This window comes from Myotis nattereri (genome assembly GCF_964212035.1).
Source record: "Myotis nattereri genome assembly, chromosome: 7".
NCBI lineage: Eukaryota > Metazoa > Chordata > Mammalia > Chiroptera > Vespertilionidae > Myotis > Myotis nattereri.
In genome coordinates, this window is record NC_138082.1 from 17,347,136 (window position 1) to 17,366,193 (window position 19,058).

At 36.5% G+C, this 19,058-nt stretch overlaps 1 protein-coding gene across 1 annotated transcript in view; it reads right to left on the reverse strand.

The window, feature by feature from the left end:
* ERBB4 (erb-b2 receptor tyrosine kinase 4) overlaps window positions 1-19,058 on the reverse strand; it is a 925,368-nt gene that overhangs the window by 563,955 nt on the left and 342,355 nt on the right. Inside the window, exon 2 of the mRNA XM_081095735.1 lies at window positions 11,881-12,032. Coding sequence (XP_080951861.1) covers window positions 11,881-12,032 — 152 coding nt within the window. The remainder of the gene's footprint in view (window positions 1-11,880; window positions 12,033-19,058) is intronic.

Here is a 19,058-nt window from a genome sequence, read left to right on the forward strand (position 1 = left end):
AACTATCTAGCTTCTTCTAGCCTTGAGGCTTTACACATTCTGCTACTTCTGCCTTGGATGTGTTCGTTCCACTATTCTTCACTTTCAGGTAAGCTGCAAGGGCACTGATTTTGAGAATTCTTTCTGCACCTTCTAGGCCAGCACTCTGCAATGAATATAATGTAAATCAATACTACCAGTTGCATATTTATAAGTTATAGCATAACTGCATTTTGATTTCTCTCTTTTGTGATAAAAACATAATACTTCTGAGTGGATATATACCAAATTTAAAATTATTTTTAAGTTGCATAAGGAAGGAGAGTGCTTATTAGATAGAGAGAGGTAAGGCTGCCTTTCCTATCAAGCACAATTTGGTGTTTGACTTTTTTCTTACAATGTAGCTCTTCTACTTCTTACATGAAAAAAACATTACCATTTTGGACATAATAACTATACATGATTTCAAAGGGAAACTTTCCAAGAGTTAAAGACCTATGACGTATTATAAATTTGGTGTCATTTGTGAATATGTTTTATAGTTTGAAATAGTACAGTGGTTAAATATATGTTGCTTTCCTTTATAACACAACACAGAGCCATGTAATCATTCTTAAAGGCAATTCACGGTTCATTTTTCAGCACTGAGTGGTTCTTAAGAACTGGAAGGAATTAGTCAATCAAAACAGTTTTAAAAGAGTGATTCCACTGAAGTAGAAATCAACGTGTGAACTATACCATCATTTATTACATCAGTCCAGATTTGTGGATCATTCCTATCCCTATTTCACGCTGCCCAGGCATTTCGTTCTCACCTCTATATGATCAATATTGTTTCACATTGTGAGAATTTGATTTTTGTTTCTCCCCTTGCATTTTGAGCTCTCAAGTTCAAAGAATTGATCCTGGTCATCCTGGTGCCCCTAGCATCTAACACAGTATCTGGCACATAACAGGATATATTGTTCAAAGTTAACCTAATTTGGAGTATGTTTCCATGGAATATATTTTATGATTTTGAAAATAAAACCTAAAATTAGCAGTTTCACCTGAAATTCATTATATCTGTTTGTTATAAAAATATAATACAGTACATGCATATGGAAGCATGTATACATAATTGTTTAGCCCTACAGATTTATAATGATCTATGTTTGAGACACAATTAAAAATTTTAAAAATTTCCATTTATTTAATAAACTGAGAAAACAGTAAAGAATAGAGAGTCTCCTCATTTTCCTTTGGTTATTTTGCTTTTGTTTGATGTAAACTTTAAATGACATTTTCTTCCCTTAAAGCTGACAGACTCATATACTGGATTACATATATCTCTGCCATGAGAGTTGAAAATTTTAGTTTATTAAATGTGTCTAAATTAGAGATTATTATTGATGAATATACATGTATCCTTATTATCCTATTATATTATTGAATTTGGATAGCACATTTAAAGTGAGACATTGTCATAGTTTTATAGTATTGCAGTATGAAATTATCAAGCTATTAACACTAATAGAAGGGAATGACTAATTCCCAGAGCTTGAATCTGACCATCAATCTACAAAATTATGTAATCCTGCTTAGGTCATGGAATATAAGATGCTGGTGTCCAGTCTCTTTCTCTTTCCCTTCCTCAAGCTCTAGTCCAAGGAGGAAAGATTCAAAATAGCTTGATATGTGAGCAATTTGTTCTGTAGCCCCTGGAGTTTTCAACCAAAGTGTTCACATATTCTTCTAACACTGGTTGCTAAAGACCAATGTGGGTTGAGAGTGTCCCCAAGTTCAAACTGTGCACTGAGGTCCATGCCTGAGACTTGTGCAGGTACATCCCCACTGACTGGGGGATGCAGTAGTGAATTGTTGGAGAAGCGTTTTTCCGCCATGACCCAAATGTCCAGCCAACAAAGCCCACCAACTTAGACTGCTGACAAAAATCTTGGGAGTTTGCATGTTTTAATTGCAGGGATCTCCTTTTCCACTAAACCTTCAAATTTGTTCAAGGTCAAATCAATAGAATTTATCAGACACTGAAATCCTTTTTCTCTAAAAGGTATCATTTCTCAAAATAAATGGGAACTGGAGCCATTCATTGGGGAACTATCTAAGAAATAAGATTAGAATACTTCTGTAAATTCCACTGGTCCCCAAATATCTCCTTCAGAATTCCATAAAACTTAAAATTCATAAGAAAAATCTATCATGTCTACCTGTTAGAATCATATGATAAATTTGTTTGCCTGGTCATGGTTTCTGGGATTTAAGACTACTGCAGACAAATGAGTCCAGTGTTTTCCAAATGAGTCCAGTGTTTTCCACAAGACAATTCCAGGCACATAGAGTACATTAAAGAGTACTGCATCATATTGTATGGATGCTTTTACTTCTGATTACATCAAAGAGAAAGTCTCAGTGTGGAGTCTCTAGATCTTTAACAACTCTCTAACTCTGGCCACTCTCCTTTTCTAAAGAAGAGAGAAAGAAAGCCTGAGGCTCAGAGTCTTTGGCAGCCATGCTTTTTCTACGTATTGATGTTTTATATTTATGTTGCAGATATTGGAGTTTCATTTTTGGTAGTAATCATGAACTTAACTTCAAAATATATTTATTTATGTATGTGACAATAAAAAATTAAAAGAGGAGTACAGTTTCATATGGGTAGCAAAGAAAAATTATAAAGGGAGTTTAATATTGACTAAAGCTGTAAAATTCCATCTTAATCTAATATTTTCATTTTACAAAAGGAGAACTGAAAACTTGGAGAGTTAAATAATTTACACTGTATCACACCATTAGTTGAAGAGTTTAGAATCTCGGTTTCCTATTTTTCCATGAACTTATTTGAAATAAGCACTGTGCAGAAATGAATCATGAATGCGAATGTTTTAGGCAGGAAAGAATAAAGAGAAAGCAAGGGCAAGAGTAACATGAGACTCATATGAAGGGGACCCAAAAAGCAGCTCAGGGAGAAGGTTGAGATTCTCTCTGTGACATCATTCAATAAACAAAACTGTTAGTCAAGAAAGATCAGTGAAATGTCAAGTAGCTTCAGTCAAAATAAAATCTAATAGCTGAGATGGTGGTTAATAAGTTTGAACCCTCCCAAGGCAAACCACCAATGCATATTAACATTTTAATAAAATACTCTGAGAAGTAAAATGCACTCAAGACCCAAGGAATGAAGTTTTAAAGAATGAAACATAAGCAGTGTGTTCAGGGGCCATGCTAGTATTGTCTCCAGTGGTCGGCAAACTCATTAGTCAACAGAGCCAAATATCAACAGCACAACAATTGAAATTACTTTTGAGAGCCAAATTTTTTAAACTTAAACTATATAGGTAGGTACATTGTTATTAACTTAATTAGGGTACTCCTAAGGCTTAGGAAGAGCCACACTCAAGGGGCCAAAGAGCCGCATGTGGCTCGTGAACCGCAGTTTGCCGCCCACAGGCCTATACCATAACTCAATATTCTCCAAATCCCTGTTTGATGCAACCTGGGTAAGAAATGTCATACATGAATAAAGTTATAATTGGAAAAATCAGGGGGAGTTTTTGGATAAAGCTGTGATTCTAGAAGTGTATTGGCTAAAACCAGATACCTTGCTAAATCCATCATTGGGAGGTTAGAGATATTACTATCTGCCTTTTGAGAAGTGCAAATATAACTGAATAGCACAGAGTATCTGCTGGGATAGTAGAGACATTCTCCTGGAAAATGGAAGAGTCCAAAAGAATAAAAAAGACTTTAGAAGTTTTCTACCAATTTTCTGCCAAATGCACAAAATCCTGCCCCTCCTTTGCTGATCACCCTTGATTGAGTATGGGCAGTGGAAATGGAGTTGAACTGTATGGCAGAAAAGGCAGTGATATTGACAATGGATGTGAGGTTCGAAGGTACAGAGATCTGGATTGAGACCAAGCTACACCCCCTTTCTTGCTCTTTGACTTTGACAGACATTGTCCTCCTCTGCAAAATGTTGATAACTGTGACAATGTCATTGGATCATTGTGAATATATATAGGAAACACTTAGGGAAGGCAAGAGAACTAACTAACTAACTAACTAACCAACTAACTAACATTAACTGGGTGCCTATAATGTGCCAGGCTCTTTAAATTCATCTTTTCTTTCTTGTGTTCTATGATGCCAATGGCCAGAGCCTAGAAAATAAAAGGTGTTCAATTAAGAGTTCCTGTCCCTTTTCCTCATATAACAAGGCACCCCATTATATTGGTAGAATGCTCTAATTGTTAGCAAAATTTTTATTTTAAGCCCAACTCTGACTCTTTTTAACTTCTGCCTAATTCTGTCTTCTGGAACAACTCAAAACTAGTCCACTCCCTTTTCTATGAGAGCCCTTCAAATATCTGAAAACAATTACTGTGCTCGCTTTAGTACTCTCCTCTCCAGGATCAACACACCCACTTTTTTCAACAGTTCCTTTGGAGATAGATCTTTCTGGAAACATATTGTCCCAATTGCCTATTAGAGACACAATCTAAGCCAGTCCTTAAATATAGGGTCTTTAGCCAAACATAATAGTCCAAATGTGGTCTGAGACAAGATGTTAAATATGTGCTGAGTGGTTTTGCTAACCAATGAATTAGACTAGGGATTTTTAACCTTTCTCATCTCATGGCACACATAAACTAATCACTAAAATTCTGTGGCACACAAAAACATATATTTTTCCTATTTACCAAATAAAAGATATAATTTTGATTCATTCACACCACATGGCTATTGTTGTGTTGGCTGTTGTCATTTTTTTTTTTTATTTGACAATCTAAGGAAAAAGAGGTCAGTGCCTTGACTAAACAGTTAGGTATTGCATGATTTAAAAACTCTTGTAGCACACCAGCTGAAAATCACTGAATTAGACTATCATTGTAGCTGCACTCATGCTAGCAGGACACATGATTATTGTGTGCGTATATTTGGGGGTGAGGGAAGGCTGTTACACAAGACATGATTCAACAACTCAACATCAATACAGACCAGATTTGTTTCTGTTTGAAAACATATTGCAGCAATTTGTTGCGAGGTCTCTCTTTCAGTTGGCCACAGATACAATATGAATCCTGTAATGAAGATGTAGAGGACATTAATTGGCTTAATTAGCTGTAAACTTACACTTTATTGTAAGTTCTTCAGTGAGTCTTTTCAGAATGTTCTGAGTGAAAGTTCTGCCAGCCACTGATGCATGACCCTGGGCAAGTCTGTTAACCTCTCTGGGCCTCAGTGCCCTCATCAGAAAAATGAAAGCATCCCATGATTTCACAGGGATGGTGAGAATCAATGAGAATCGCTTAATTAAAAAGACAAATTGTGGAGCAAAAGACAAATTGAAGATACTGAGGCAAAAGGTGCCTTATAAATCACGAATAGAGAAGTCAAAGGTTTTTGAGGTGCAGTTATCCCACTCAAAAGATTAAAACCCTGAGCCATTTGGGGAGCACCATGGAGTTCATTTGACACATGCTTTCTTTATTAGCACTTTCCTATACTCTAGGCAAGTGGTCAGCAAACTCATTAGTCAACAGAGCCAAATATCAACAGTACAATGATTGAAATTTCTTTTGAGAGCCAATTTTTTTAAACTTAAACTATATAGGTAGATACATTGTTATTAACTTAATTAGGGTACTCCTAAGGCTTAGGAAGAGCCACACCCAAGGGGCCAAAGAGCCGCATGTGGCTCTCGAGCTGCTGTTTGCTGACCACGGATCTAGGCTTCCTCTCAGGTCACCAAAATCCACCCAGGCGTCAGACTTTTCTTGCCTGTTTTTCTTTACTTCTAATCATTAACCTGGCCTATCCCTTTGTAAAGGACTCCACTTCTTTCCTTTTACGGTATTCTTCTTTATTTGCATCACGTTAGTTAAGGTGTGGCTCTACTTCCTTAGGAAGGATATTGGATCGCTGACCCCATGAATGCTAACACCTTCCCCACAACCACCTTCATGGGGAGTAACAGGTTGAGGAAGTCCCTCTGTATTCCTAGTTTACTAATAGATTTTGCCATGAATGGGTGTTACATTTTGTCAAATGCTTTTTCTGAATCTATTGATATAATCATTTTTATTGGTTTTTTTTAGCCTGTTAATGTGATAGATTACATTAATTGAATTTCAGATGCAGAACCAGCCTTTCATACCTGTGATAAATCCTACTTGGTTATGATGTATAAATCTTTTCATACTATTTTTGTTTTTGACTTGCTAATATATTGTTGACAATTGTTGACATCTATGTTCATGAAAAATGGTCTGTAGTTTTCTTGTAATATCTTTGTCTGGTTTTGGTATTCGGGTAATATAGAATGAGTTGGGAAGTATTCCCTCTGCTTCTATACTTTGAAAGATATTGTGGAAAATTCATGTAATTTCTTCCTTAAATGTTTGATAGGATTCATCAAGGAATCCATCTGAGCCAGGTGCATTTTGTTTTGGAAAATTATTAATTTTTGATTCAATTTCTTTAGATATAGGCTGAATTAAGCATAAAACCAGCACAGTGCCTTGCACCTATCTCAACAAATAGTATGTTTCGGTATTAGTCCATGAGAACCCAAAAGGTGTAACTCTAAGAATGCCTGTAAATAGTTTCTTATTACAGGGAATTCAGTTTCTGTATAACAAAATTCACTGGGAGAAACCCACTTAACCCAGCTCATCAAGGAGCCAAAGTTGATTGAACAGTTATTCTCATTTACTTTATCTGCTCAAAGAACCAAAGTTGACTGAACAGTTATTCTCATTTACTTTGCACACCGTTTATATAAACTGATGAAAATGCAAAGTACATATCACAGTCCAACACAGGGTGCTACGAATGTAATAATGGGAGGAAATCGGTGAGGCACAGTAAGAATTTTGGCCATTGTACTTGGAGGAAAAGTTTTAAGAAAGAGATATGATCTAGCATGTAGTTCATATTTACTTGTACTTTCCTGTTTTTCTTAAAGGACTCTTCTCAATGCTTTATTCATCTCTCATTGATTCTAGGGTGAATGCTTCCCAATGCTTCCATGTGATGATGTCTTTTAGATTATTGAAACAAACCTCACTCATTAGGTAGAGAATCTGTATTTTTTTTTTTAGCTATTGATCGCCTCTTAATAAACAACCAAGTATTTGCCTTGCAATTCACCTCTCTGAAAATGCAAAATCACTACCACCCAAAAGCTGAAGCTCTAAAAAGCTTTGTAAAAATGCATTGTGAAGTCATCAGAACCTTGCTCAATAGTGACTGCCTTGGGAGTCAAAGAAGGAAGGAAAAAAAAACAATAGCGTTAATAAAGCCAGATTTTACTAAGGTTCAACGAAGTGCCAGGAACCATGATAAAACTTTAATTTTCAGAAACAAGTATGGCACTGAATTAATAAGAGAATTTACTTCAACATTCAAGTAGATATTTTGATTTCCATGTAGAAATTTAAAAGAAATGATTTTAAAGATGCTTATATTTACTAAAACAAATATCTTAATTTTTATCACTCTCATTATATATTTAAATATAATATTTTATAGTTAAGTGGGTTCAAATTAGGGAGCAGGGTAAATAATTGCAGTGTTTCTAAATGCAACAGATTTCACATTTTATTTTTCCACTCTTGAACTTTAAATTATACTCTTTGTGATTAAAGAGAGACCTTTAAAACTGTTTTGATCTTATATAAAACTGTTTGTCAAGTTTGTCCTTTTTTTAAAAGAAAATAAGATGTTTCATTTAAGACAGAAAAATAAAGCTAATAAAATGAACATAAGTATGATTTTTATGAAAGGTTTTACTTAATTATATTCCAGTATGTGGATTTTAGAAGTAAATAGTATCCCATTGCCCAAATGCTTCTATTTAGTCTCTTATCATTTATTCTCTCTCTCTTGGAACCAAAGTCTTTGCTACTTACATATAAAAGAGGTGAAGAAATAACCATTATATACCCAATTCCCCAGATCAGAGTATCTAAGAATCATGGAGTGAAGTGGGCTTGCTACCTGCATTTTTCTCTAATTAAGGTTAATGAAAGCCTATAAAATCATTATACTCAACATTTAAGCCAAATTTAAATAATACAACCCCCAGAGGTATAAAGGAACACTTTGCATCTGTTCAGTATCCTAATAAATTCATTTCTAATTTAAGTACATTTGCAACAAGGGCATTGTTTTCTGGAAGTGCATTACAATTTAGGGACTTAAAAAACTTCTATTAAGCAATTTTACTTTTATTAATATTCTCCTAGAAACATATATGGTTATAATAATTTGACTTAATCCTAGAAAAATGTAACTAATTAATATTTACATATATAAGTTTATATGGTCACTAATTTATATTTATATTGCATGCATGTATATTTATATATGTTAAAATTATAAATTATATTGATATATTTCTTATAACTATCTTATCCAATGCTTCCTCAAATATTTATTTTCTAATAGTTGTACATATTTTTTAGGTACTACTGAATTTGTTATATATTTAATATTTTCAATAAAGAGAGAAATTGTTGAATACACTTTAATATTTCTTTTCAATGGTTAAGAATAAAGTCCTTTTAAAATATATTTATATAACTACCAAATCAATAATATAGACATTTAATTTTTTTATTGTTATCAATTTCAGAGACAGGATGGGAGAGGGAGAGAGAGAGATGGAAACATCAATGCTGAGAGAATCATTGATCAGCTGGCTCTAGCACATTCCACATTGGGGATTGAGCCTGCAACTCAGACATGTGCCCTGACTGGGAATGAACCTAGATCTCCTGGTTCTAGGTTCATGGGTTGATGCTCAACCACTGAGTACCACTGGCTGGACTGTTTTTATTGATTTAAAGAGCGGGAAACATTGATGAGAATCATTGGTTGGCTATTGCCAGAAGCCGGTCCACCCTTGCTGCTTGACACAGCTGCTGCAGGGAAGAAACATCTGCACAGCTTATGTTTCAAGGGACCTGGCATATATGACATATGTTCACTCTCCCTCTTAGTGCTATGTGTTTTAAACAGGACCACCTCCCCGAGAAAGGTTGTTTCCCCAGGTTAGGGATTAATAGGGCTAAGGAAGAGAATAAATCAGTAAATCCCCCTAGTGTTACAGAAATACCATGTACTACTTATGAAGAACTTGGACTAAGACTGTTGGCAGTAAATTTGGGACTTGTTGGGCCCACATGCCCAGGGGTCCGCCCACCAGGGAAAGCACCAAAGCCTATACCCCTGGAGATCCACTGACACAGGGCAGTCCCAGGGAAGGCAAGCAGCAGGCTGGGAGGACATAACCTTTACTGGGTAGGATAATCTCCTTCAGTCACTTCCTTGTAGCCTATCAGTAGAGCAGTGACCTTGGAATAGCCCTTGTAATGGAACACAGAGATTAACCTAGACAAGATTAAAATCAACAGAACTAGATAGAGACAGGATTTTTGGCTAAGGTCAGGTAAGAAACAAGGAACTGTAGAACGTGACCAAAAACATACCATGATGTAATTATAGAGGCATGCTTATGGGATCAAATAGTTTAAATATAGATGTAACAGGACAATGAAAGGGAGAGCCTCCCTATGCTGATCAACTAAATGCTGCCTTCATATCATTCCTTTTTCACTGACTCCGTCCACACCTTGAGGAAACCCTGAACCTGCTGGGGCTGGACCCCAACAGGCTACCTCTTGCACACTCCACACTGGAGATTGAGCCCCCAACCCTGCCATGTGCCCTGACCAGGAATCCAACCATGACCTCCTGATTTGCGCTCAACCACTGATCCATGCTGACTGGACAACACTTCATCCTTTGGTTTATCATGTAGGATTGCTGAAGAGCATCAGAATTTTTAATCAATGTATATTTTCAGATGAAATGGTATTTAACCTCTAAGGAAAAATATATTTCCCTAGGATAAGTGTAAATTGCATAGCTTTTTCAAATGTAACACAAGTTCTATGATTAGATTAAGTACAAAAAATAAACAAGTTTCAATTTAAAACCAGCTGTAAATACATACATACAAAATTGCATATGTATTCGTCTAACAGTCTTAGGAACAACTTTCAGAAAGCTCTGAAAATTCCATTTAACTCAGAATGTCTGCTTTGGCCCAACAGACATATTTAAATAGTATTCTCTCTACTTCCTTTTTTAATATTCTCCATCGCACCTAGCTAAAATTTTGTCATCTAAATACAGCAAATATATTCTACTTCAGCACAAATGTAGTTGTACATGAAATTCCGACAAAATAAGAGAAATTACATATAAATTGGAATACCCTATCTACTCTCGTGCTGTTTACCTGACTGATGTATTTCTTCTAGGTGAAGTTTCTTTGAACATATTGAAGATTAGTTCTAAGGATTTTGAATGTTAATTTTCATAGTCCTTTTTTGACATCTGTTCCAATTGGTGACTATTGTGCTCAATGAGTAATTAGTAAGAGAATGCAGATACTTGAAATAGGAATCTTATTTCCTTGCCAGCCATTTAACGGAGTTATGAATGTACCACTTATTTATCTCACAAAGCTATTCAGGAAAAATTTAAATTCAGGCTTGTTCTCCCAATGAAAATGTGTACACAGCTGAAAGAGACATGCTGTATTAGAAAATGTTGCACTTACATTATCTACATTATCTTTTATGTGTGAGAATATAATACATGTGGACCCACCTTATTATGCCACAGATCTTTCATTTAAATGGTGGTTTCCTCTCCTATTTTTAATGACTCTAAAATATGACAACCCTTCTCATCCTGCTTTCTTTCCATCTCTCCAACAAAATCTCTCCCACACAAGTCATTCCCTCTGGTATTTAATGAGCTAAAAACAGTCACAGATAGGCAGTGGTAGCTGGTGTTTACACAAACTATTCAGTATATAATTTTCCAACCCAAAGGAATGAAGTATTTTGTAAATTACCTATTTTCTTTTAAATATAAATTCTCCAAGATAGGGTTTTGCTAAATCATGCTATGCAGCATAAAGCTTAGCCCAGGCATAGATATAAATGTGAGCAAGGAGGATAAGGGAAACAAACACACAAATATAAAACCACCCCCTTATGCAGTTGGATTTAATTCTAGTCAGATGCTCTGATGTAGGCTAAAATGGAAATATTTCAGAATTTTATATGAAAGCTGACTGGCTGCTCATCCTTACTGAAAACAGCTAAGGGGTAGGCAAAAGCGAGGTTACTTGTTGCAACTTGAAACTCATTATTGTCATGTACCATCCCTGATTTTACTGTAAGAAAACCATGCTAATGAAGCCAAGGTCTTCAGTGACAGTGAGCCAATCAGCATCATACAGTCTCTGAGTTACAGCTTTATCTGCTTTCTTTGAAAGATCTATCCTTAGAAGAGAAACTATGTGTGAGTATGAAATAGTGTCTGTCTATTACCAGCACTGGAAAAGCAATGCAAATTCTATGTCTTATAGAGAATGATTGAAAATCAACATTGTCTCATTACAGTAATATAAAATAATCTACAATTTCCAACATGAAAGAGAAAGGAGTGGGAAAGGATATTACTACCTAAAGATAAAATTAGTATCTGATTAGTACCGTGACTCTCCTAGTTTTCCTCTCTCCTACAATTCAGAACAAAGACAGACTTGCTAGATGGCATGCACTACACCCTGGCAGAATCTTGATCAGTCTTAGGGCAACAGTAACTGCTCTAAACTCAGAGTGCCAGTCACCATGGCAGTGCTACTAGTACTCTTGTTCTCTCTCTGGTTGTGTCTTGGTATCTCTTCTCTCTGCCTACAGACATGGTCCCTGCTGGCCAGAAGAGCACTACTATCAGATACAAGCAAGCTGATCTATCACTATGCATTGGGACACCACTATTCGCTAGCAAAGAAGAGATAGGAGACAACTGTACCCGCATGAAGGAGAGGTCCCGGTTGTGCTCGATGCTGGTTATCTCCAGGTTGCCCATGACTACCTCACAGTTCTCATAGTACTTGCGCAAGGCTCGATACTGCTGCTCCAGGTCAGAGAGAGAGCTCAGCTTATTCTCTGTTCCTGCACACACTGCCAAGACAAGAAGATACACGGGGAGTTATATAACCTTCACATGACAAGTACAATATCATCTCCCTCAACTCTGTATTCCACACACTACCATTAAAATATTAAGATGTCATTAAGATCCATAACCCACACACTGATAACTGTACTTATATTTTTCCAGCTTTATTGAGATATAACATTGAGTGAGTATAACATGTACAGCATGTTGATTTGATACATTTATAGATATTTGCAAATTTATTATCAATAGCTAGCTAACACCCCCATCACCTCACACAGTTACTATACCTTTTTTGTGGTGAGAACATTTAAAATTTATTCTTAGCAACTTTCAAGTAGATAATATGATATTGTTATCTATAATCACCATGCTGCACATTAGATGCCCAGAACAGATTCATCTTATAACTGAAGTGTATACTCTAACATATACCCCATATCTCCTACCCCAAAGCCCCTGGAAACCACCATTTTTCTTTCTGTTTTTATGAATCAGCTTTCTTTTATTCCACATATAAGTAATATTACATATTTTCATTCATAAGTTGCATGTGTTAATGACAGAGAGTAAGAAGCCATAGGTTCCATAGAAACATGTAGCAAGGAGATAAATTTAAATAATCACACTTCTAATGAGCACATAAAGCATGTAAATACATTTAATTTCATTTAAACAAGAATTTCTTTTGGACTTATAATTCACCCTATTTTCTATCAGGGTTCATTCTGCATATGAAAATAAATGAAAATCAAAAGATGATGAAAATAACATTTTTTTTCAATCTTAATTTATGTTTATTGTTGAAAGTATTATAGATGTCTCCTTTTTTTTTTTTTTTCTTCCATTGACCCACTCCAACCCCAACCCACCCCTCCCTGGCCTTCACCACACTATTATCTGTGACCATGGGCTATGATATTCCCTATTGCAAAATAAGCTGAATACAATTTTTACATAATTAACACTTGGGTTTTTAAATCCTCAAAATACTACCTTTTAAAATAGAAATAATAAATACTTGGATTGAAACATTTATAAGAATATACTACAAAAAAGATTGTATAATAAAATATAACCTTTTGCCGAAACCGGTTTGGCTCAGTGGATAGAGCGTCGGCCTGCGGACTGAAAGGTCCCAGGTTCGATTCCGGTCAAGGGCATGTGCCTGGGTTGCGGGCACATCCCCAGTGGGAGATGTGCAGGAGGCAGCTGATCGATGTTTCTCTCTCATCGATGTTTCTAACTCTCTATCTCTCTCCCTTCCTCTCTGTAAAAAAATCAATAAAATAAAATAAAAAAATATATAACCTTTTTATATAAACAGGGTCATTACTACATATATTCATCAATGTGCTGATATAATGGACTGTTAATAAATGATCTTTGTTTGCTATATTTGGGGGCACGGTTATTGAATCTGTTCAAATGTGAGCACATGAGTGTACAAACGTGTGCTTCTTAGTTGTGTGTGTGTTGATAACTTTTCTGTACTCTAGAAGTCAGAGTTTTAGTGATGGCTTTAGTTCTCATGGCTTATATACTTGCCTGAACAAAATCTATACCATTAAATGTGCCAATTTGAATATTTAATGAAGTGAAAAACTCTATTATGGATCTTATAATAATATATAAAGTTTAAAAAATAGATAGTGAATAAATATTCTTTGAGTAAGTTACATAATACCAGAGGCCTGGTGCACAGATTCGTGAACCGGTGGGGTCCCTCAGTGTGGCATGCGGGGACTGGGCCAAAACCAGTGGTCCAACACCGCCTGCCACTCCTGCCTGTTGCTCCCACTCATGCTGGCCCCGCTTGCGCCCAGTCAGTCCTGATTGGGAGAGGCTCGAGCTGCTGCAGCAGCACTCTCCAGCCATGAGCCCTGCGTCTGGCACCCTTTGGTCAGCTGAGTGGTGTTCCCACTGTGGGAGCACACTGACCACCAGGGGGCAGCTCCTATGTTGAGTGTCTGCCCCCTGGTGTTCAGGGCACAACATAGCGACTGGTCGAACAGTCATTCAGTCACTTAGGCTTTTATAGATAGACTAGAGGCCCGGTGTACAAAAATTTGTGCACTCGGGGGGGGGGGGAGAACGGGGTCCCTCAGCCCGGCCTGTGCCCTCTCGCAGTCTGGGACCCCTCAGGGGATGACCACCTGCTGGCTTTGGCCCGCTCCCCGGGGGATTGGGCTTAAGATGGCAATCAGACATCCCTCTGGCAGTCCGACAGCCCTAGGGGGATATCCACCTGCCAGTGGGGAGCAGGCCTAAACTGCAGTCAGACATCCTTAGCGCTGCTGAGGAGGCAGGAGAGGCTCCCACAACCACCACTATACTGGCAGCCATCACCCTGGCTTGTGGCTGAGCAGAGCTTTTCCCATGTGAGAGCACCCTGACCACCAGGGGACAGCTCTTGCATTGAGCATCTGCCCACTGGTGGTCAGTGTGGGTCATAGTGACCGATCATTCCCAGTCTTTCTGTTGTTAGGGTCAGTTTTCATATTACCCTTTTACTATATAGGACAGAGGCCTGGTGCACAGGTGGGGGGCAGCTGGTTTGCCCTGAAGGGTGTCCCGGATCAGGGTGGGGGTCCCGCTTGGGTGCCTGGCCAGCCTGGATGAGGGGATGATGGCTGTTTGCAGCTGGTCACACCCCCTTCAGGGTGGGGGTCCCCACTGGGGTGCCTGGCCAGTCTGGGTGAGGGGCTGAGGGCCGTTTTCAGGCTGGCGGGCGACTGAAGCTCCCAACCTCTCCTTTTTTTCTTTTATTCTGGGATTTATTTACCTTCTATGGCTGTCACTGGAGCTGACAGTTGGCTTTAGCTCTGAGGCTTGGCTCCAGCTCTGAGACCTCGGGTGCTGAAAGCAGGCATCTGGGTTTGTTTGGCTTCTATAATTAAAACACTGTTGCAGCTCCAGCTCTGAGGCCCGGCTGGCTGAAAGCAGGTTTCTGGGGTTTGTTTAGCTTCTATAATTGCAACATTGTTTCTTAGAGTCTAAGCTCAGAGCCCAGCAGCAGCAGGCGGGGAGCCTTGGCTTCCTCCTTCACTAGGGCAAGCAAGCCTCCTGTTCACTTCAGCTGCCTGGCTGCCGGCCACCATCTTGGCTGGCAGTTAATTTGCATGTCTCGCTGATTAGCCAATGGGAAGGGTTGCAAAGTTACGGTTAATTACCATGTTTCTCTATTATTAGATAGGGTGATAGATAGATAGATAGATAGATAGATAGATAGATAGATGATAGATAGATAGATAGATGATAGATAGATAGATAGATAGATAGATAGATAGATAGATAGATATAGATATAGATATAGATAGATATAGATATACAAAATATAAGGCAAGATATAACGTGTAAACTTTGAAGACACTGGAAACAGAACCTGGTTATCATGTCATACACATATTTGTGTGCCATGTACACAGAAATGACAAAGTAGTCATGATCCTATGTGGTGTTCAATGGAATGGGATTTAGTACAGAATGAAAAAAATTCTAGGTGTGTATATTTTAATAATTAGGGCCACCTTAAAGCCTGCTTTGCCTATCGACACATTTAAAATAACAAAAGTTAGATCCAAAATTCGAAAAGTAATGTAGACCTTTAATCACATTATAAGCACATTATAAAAACAAAACACAACCTTCTCTTGTTTGGATTTCTAAAACTCACCAAACAGTACATTTTCTAGAAGTACTCTTTTAATAGTAGAATTGGGTCCCTCTAAAGGATTTATTGAAGTCCTAACCCCTGGTACTTGTGAATGTGACCTTATTTTGAAATAGGGCCTTTGTAGATGTAATCAAGTTAAATGATGATATTAGGGTGGGCCCTAATCCAATATGATTCATGTCATTCTAAGAAGAGCAAAACACAATGTGAATACATAGGGAGAAAGCCATGAGGCCACAGAAGCAAAGATGGGGGTGATGCAGCTACAATCTAAGAATGCTAAGAATTAATGGTCATCACCAGAAGCAAGGTAAAGACAAAGACAGATTCCACCCTGAGTCTCAGAGGGAGCAAGGCCCTCCTTCTACCTTGCTATTGGACTACTGGCCTCTTGAACTGTGAAAGAATAAATGACTTTTTTTAAGCCACTTAAATTATAATCCATTATTTTCATTTTAATCCTCTCAGCACTTTATTATAGTAGCCCTAGAAAACAAATACATAATCTTTAGACTATTTCTCATTGAAACCTCACATTTAAAGGAATTGTAAAGATCACCTCTTCTCTCCAGGGTCCTATAGCTTATCACCTTCTAGCCATTCTCCCTTTCTCCCTTCTGAACGCCAAGTCCCTCATACAGCATGATGGAACTCATTTGTTGTTTTTGGGAATGTTGTTTTTGTAGAGTGATAAGGATGGATGCAAAGACATCTAGAATCATCAACATCCATTCTCCTCTTCCTTCCAGTAAAAGACTGAACAATATTAGCCATGCATGTTGCCACCCCAAATACAGATTACATTTCTCTGCTCATCTTGGAGGTAAGATTAGCAAGTGAATAAGTTAGGACATATTCTATAATGCCTTCCTAGAACTTTAAAACTTGGTTGGAGCCTGACAATGCCTCCTTTCTTCTTCACATCTTTCTCCAATCTGCTGGCTGAATTAGAAACATGGAAGCTTAAACATGAACCATCATCTTGGACCACAAGGATGAGAGAAATGTCTTAGAGCATGAATGGTGAACATCTCTTCTGCCAAGGGCCATTTGGATAATTATAACATCATTCACTTCATATCAATGTATGTTGTTATGAAAAAAGCTCCCTGATTTATTGAATTTTGAGTCCCACCTGCAATACCTTGGCATGGTCACACCAAATGACTTCTTGGGCTTTTATAGCATTTGGGCCAGACATTCCCCACTGCTGCCTTAGAGAGACTGAGAAATGAGCTAAAAATAATCAGGGTTTCCATACAATGGAGATTTTACATTGTTTTATTATCATTAACATCAGGATGATGGTGAATTTTTTTCCTAGCTGCTGCAATAGTATACAAAGAAATGATTAAAGTCTAATTACATTCTATTGTTTTGACCCTAAGTAATGTTAGCAATTCTGTCTGGTTGTTCGACTGAATTTATTCAAATCATAATGAAACAAAAATCTTTCCTGATCATCTGAACATTATACTGGTTCTGTGGAAGTTTACATTGTTACTAAAACCAACAAACACCAAAAAATGAATTTCTATTGATAACTACAATAATATCCAACACAAGGAAGAGAACAAGAAACAACTGATTTGTGTACACGATCTTTGTGATCAAGATCAAAATCCAGCTTTTTTTTTTCCAATTCATTCTAGAGACCAAGAAACATAATAATCCATGAATATCATTTTATTACTCTCAGTAAATTTATAACAAAATATTTGTAAACTTGTTAAATGGCTGTTGAAAAAAGCTACTATTATATAGTTCATGAAATACAGATTTTAATTATTTCAAATTTATCTGAAGACAAGCTTATATTTAAATGCAATTACTGATGGGAGTAATTAAGCATCAGTTAATTAACTTGCTGTGCCATTTCTAAACTATATACAATGACACATTGCAATTTATGTACAACCTGTGTTCTACAAGTTTCTTTCAGTTGGAAATAAAACCCTTACTTTAATATTAATATATTTAAAAATCAACATGTAAACTTCTAAGTGAAAAAGTTTCTAAAATATTTAGTGTATTCCTTTCTATAGAATCTTAAATTTTGAGAGAAACATCTATTAATATAATAATAATGTATTTTTGCATGTGTCTCATCCTGCATATATGAGGTACTTAATAAATTATTATTAATTTGTATTACAAAAATATGTTTATATAAGAAATCCTCAAAGTCTGTAAACTCTTTGAAGACAGATGTAATATTTTAATTATTTTGAATGTGTTGAGCTATAAAGCACACAGTGCTTTGCAAGAAATTACCTTTTCATAATATCCATTTAATTGCTATAAAACAATTATAACTCATATTCAGATAATAACCCTTAATTCAGAACAGTATCCATTGTTCAATCAATGATCAGTTGTGTTTTGTATATACAATATAATAAATATTTTTCAACAACAAAATAATCCTCCAATAAACAGAAAATCTGATTTATCAGAATATTCTATTTTCCAAACATTTTGGTTTTTGGAACTTTCACTACACACAGTTCCATTTTGGAAATATTTCTGTCTTAGTGAGAATCTCCTTTATATTTGTTTGACTGAAGCTACATCACCAGTTATATTCCTCTAAACTTTTATCTTGAAAGACAGACTTGATTTTAAAATAACTAGCTTGGATAGATGCATTAAAACTGTTTGTATGTGTCTTCATGTTGCCTTCACTGAATGCCTCACAACTTCCATTTGTCAATCGATTTTACAATCAAGCAATGTATACAAGACAATGCTAAAGCCATCAAGTTTCATTGATTTCACACAGCTGTTTATCAAACAGAATTGAAAATTCATTTCACCAGCCAAAACAAGTTTAACAAAATTCAGCCCCCTTTGCCAACACTATTATAAAGTCCTTAAACTATAGGCTTACAACAGTTCAAGCTTCAAATGTCCTGAATTTGCATATGCTCCTTAGAGTTTTCATACAACTGTAACTCCAGGAGTAAAGTTATATATGAGGCCTTGATAAAATTTCCAATTATTGTATTTGGTCTGATTCCATTGTAAATGTAGCTATAGTGGCAAACATGGCTTTTTATTCTTCTTAACTTACAATTTATACCCAACAGTGAGTGAATTACATAATCTTCATTCAGTTAAAAAAATAAGACTATAATTAGGATTTTGAAGCAATATAAAAAGGTTGATTAACAAAATTATTCACTCGGTTCATGAGGAAAACATATTAGAAGCAAAATGAAAAAAAAATTAACAATATCTATATTAATACTAAAACTCAGTATTGCTTCCAGGCTTGTTATGACTATGGAAACCAGTATTCCATTTGCTAACACAAGAAAGACAAGAAGATAAATAATATATATAATTAAAT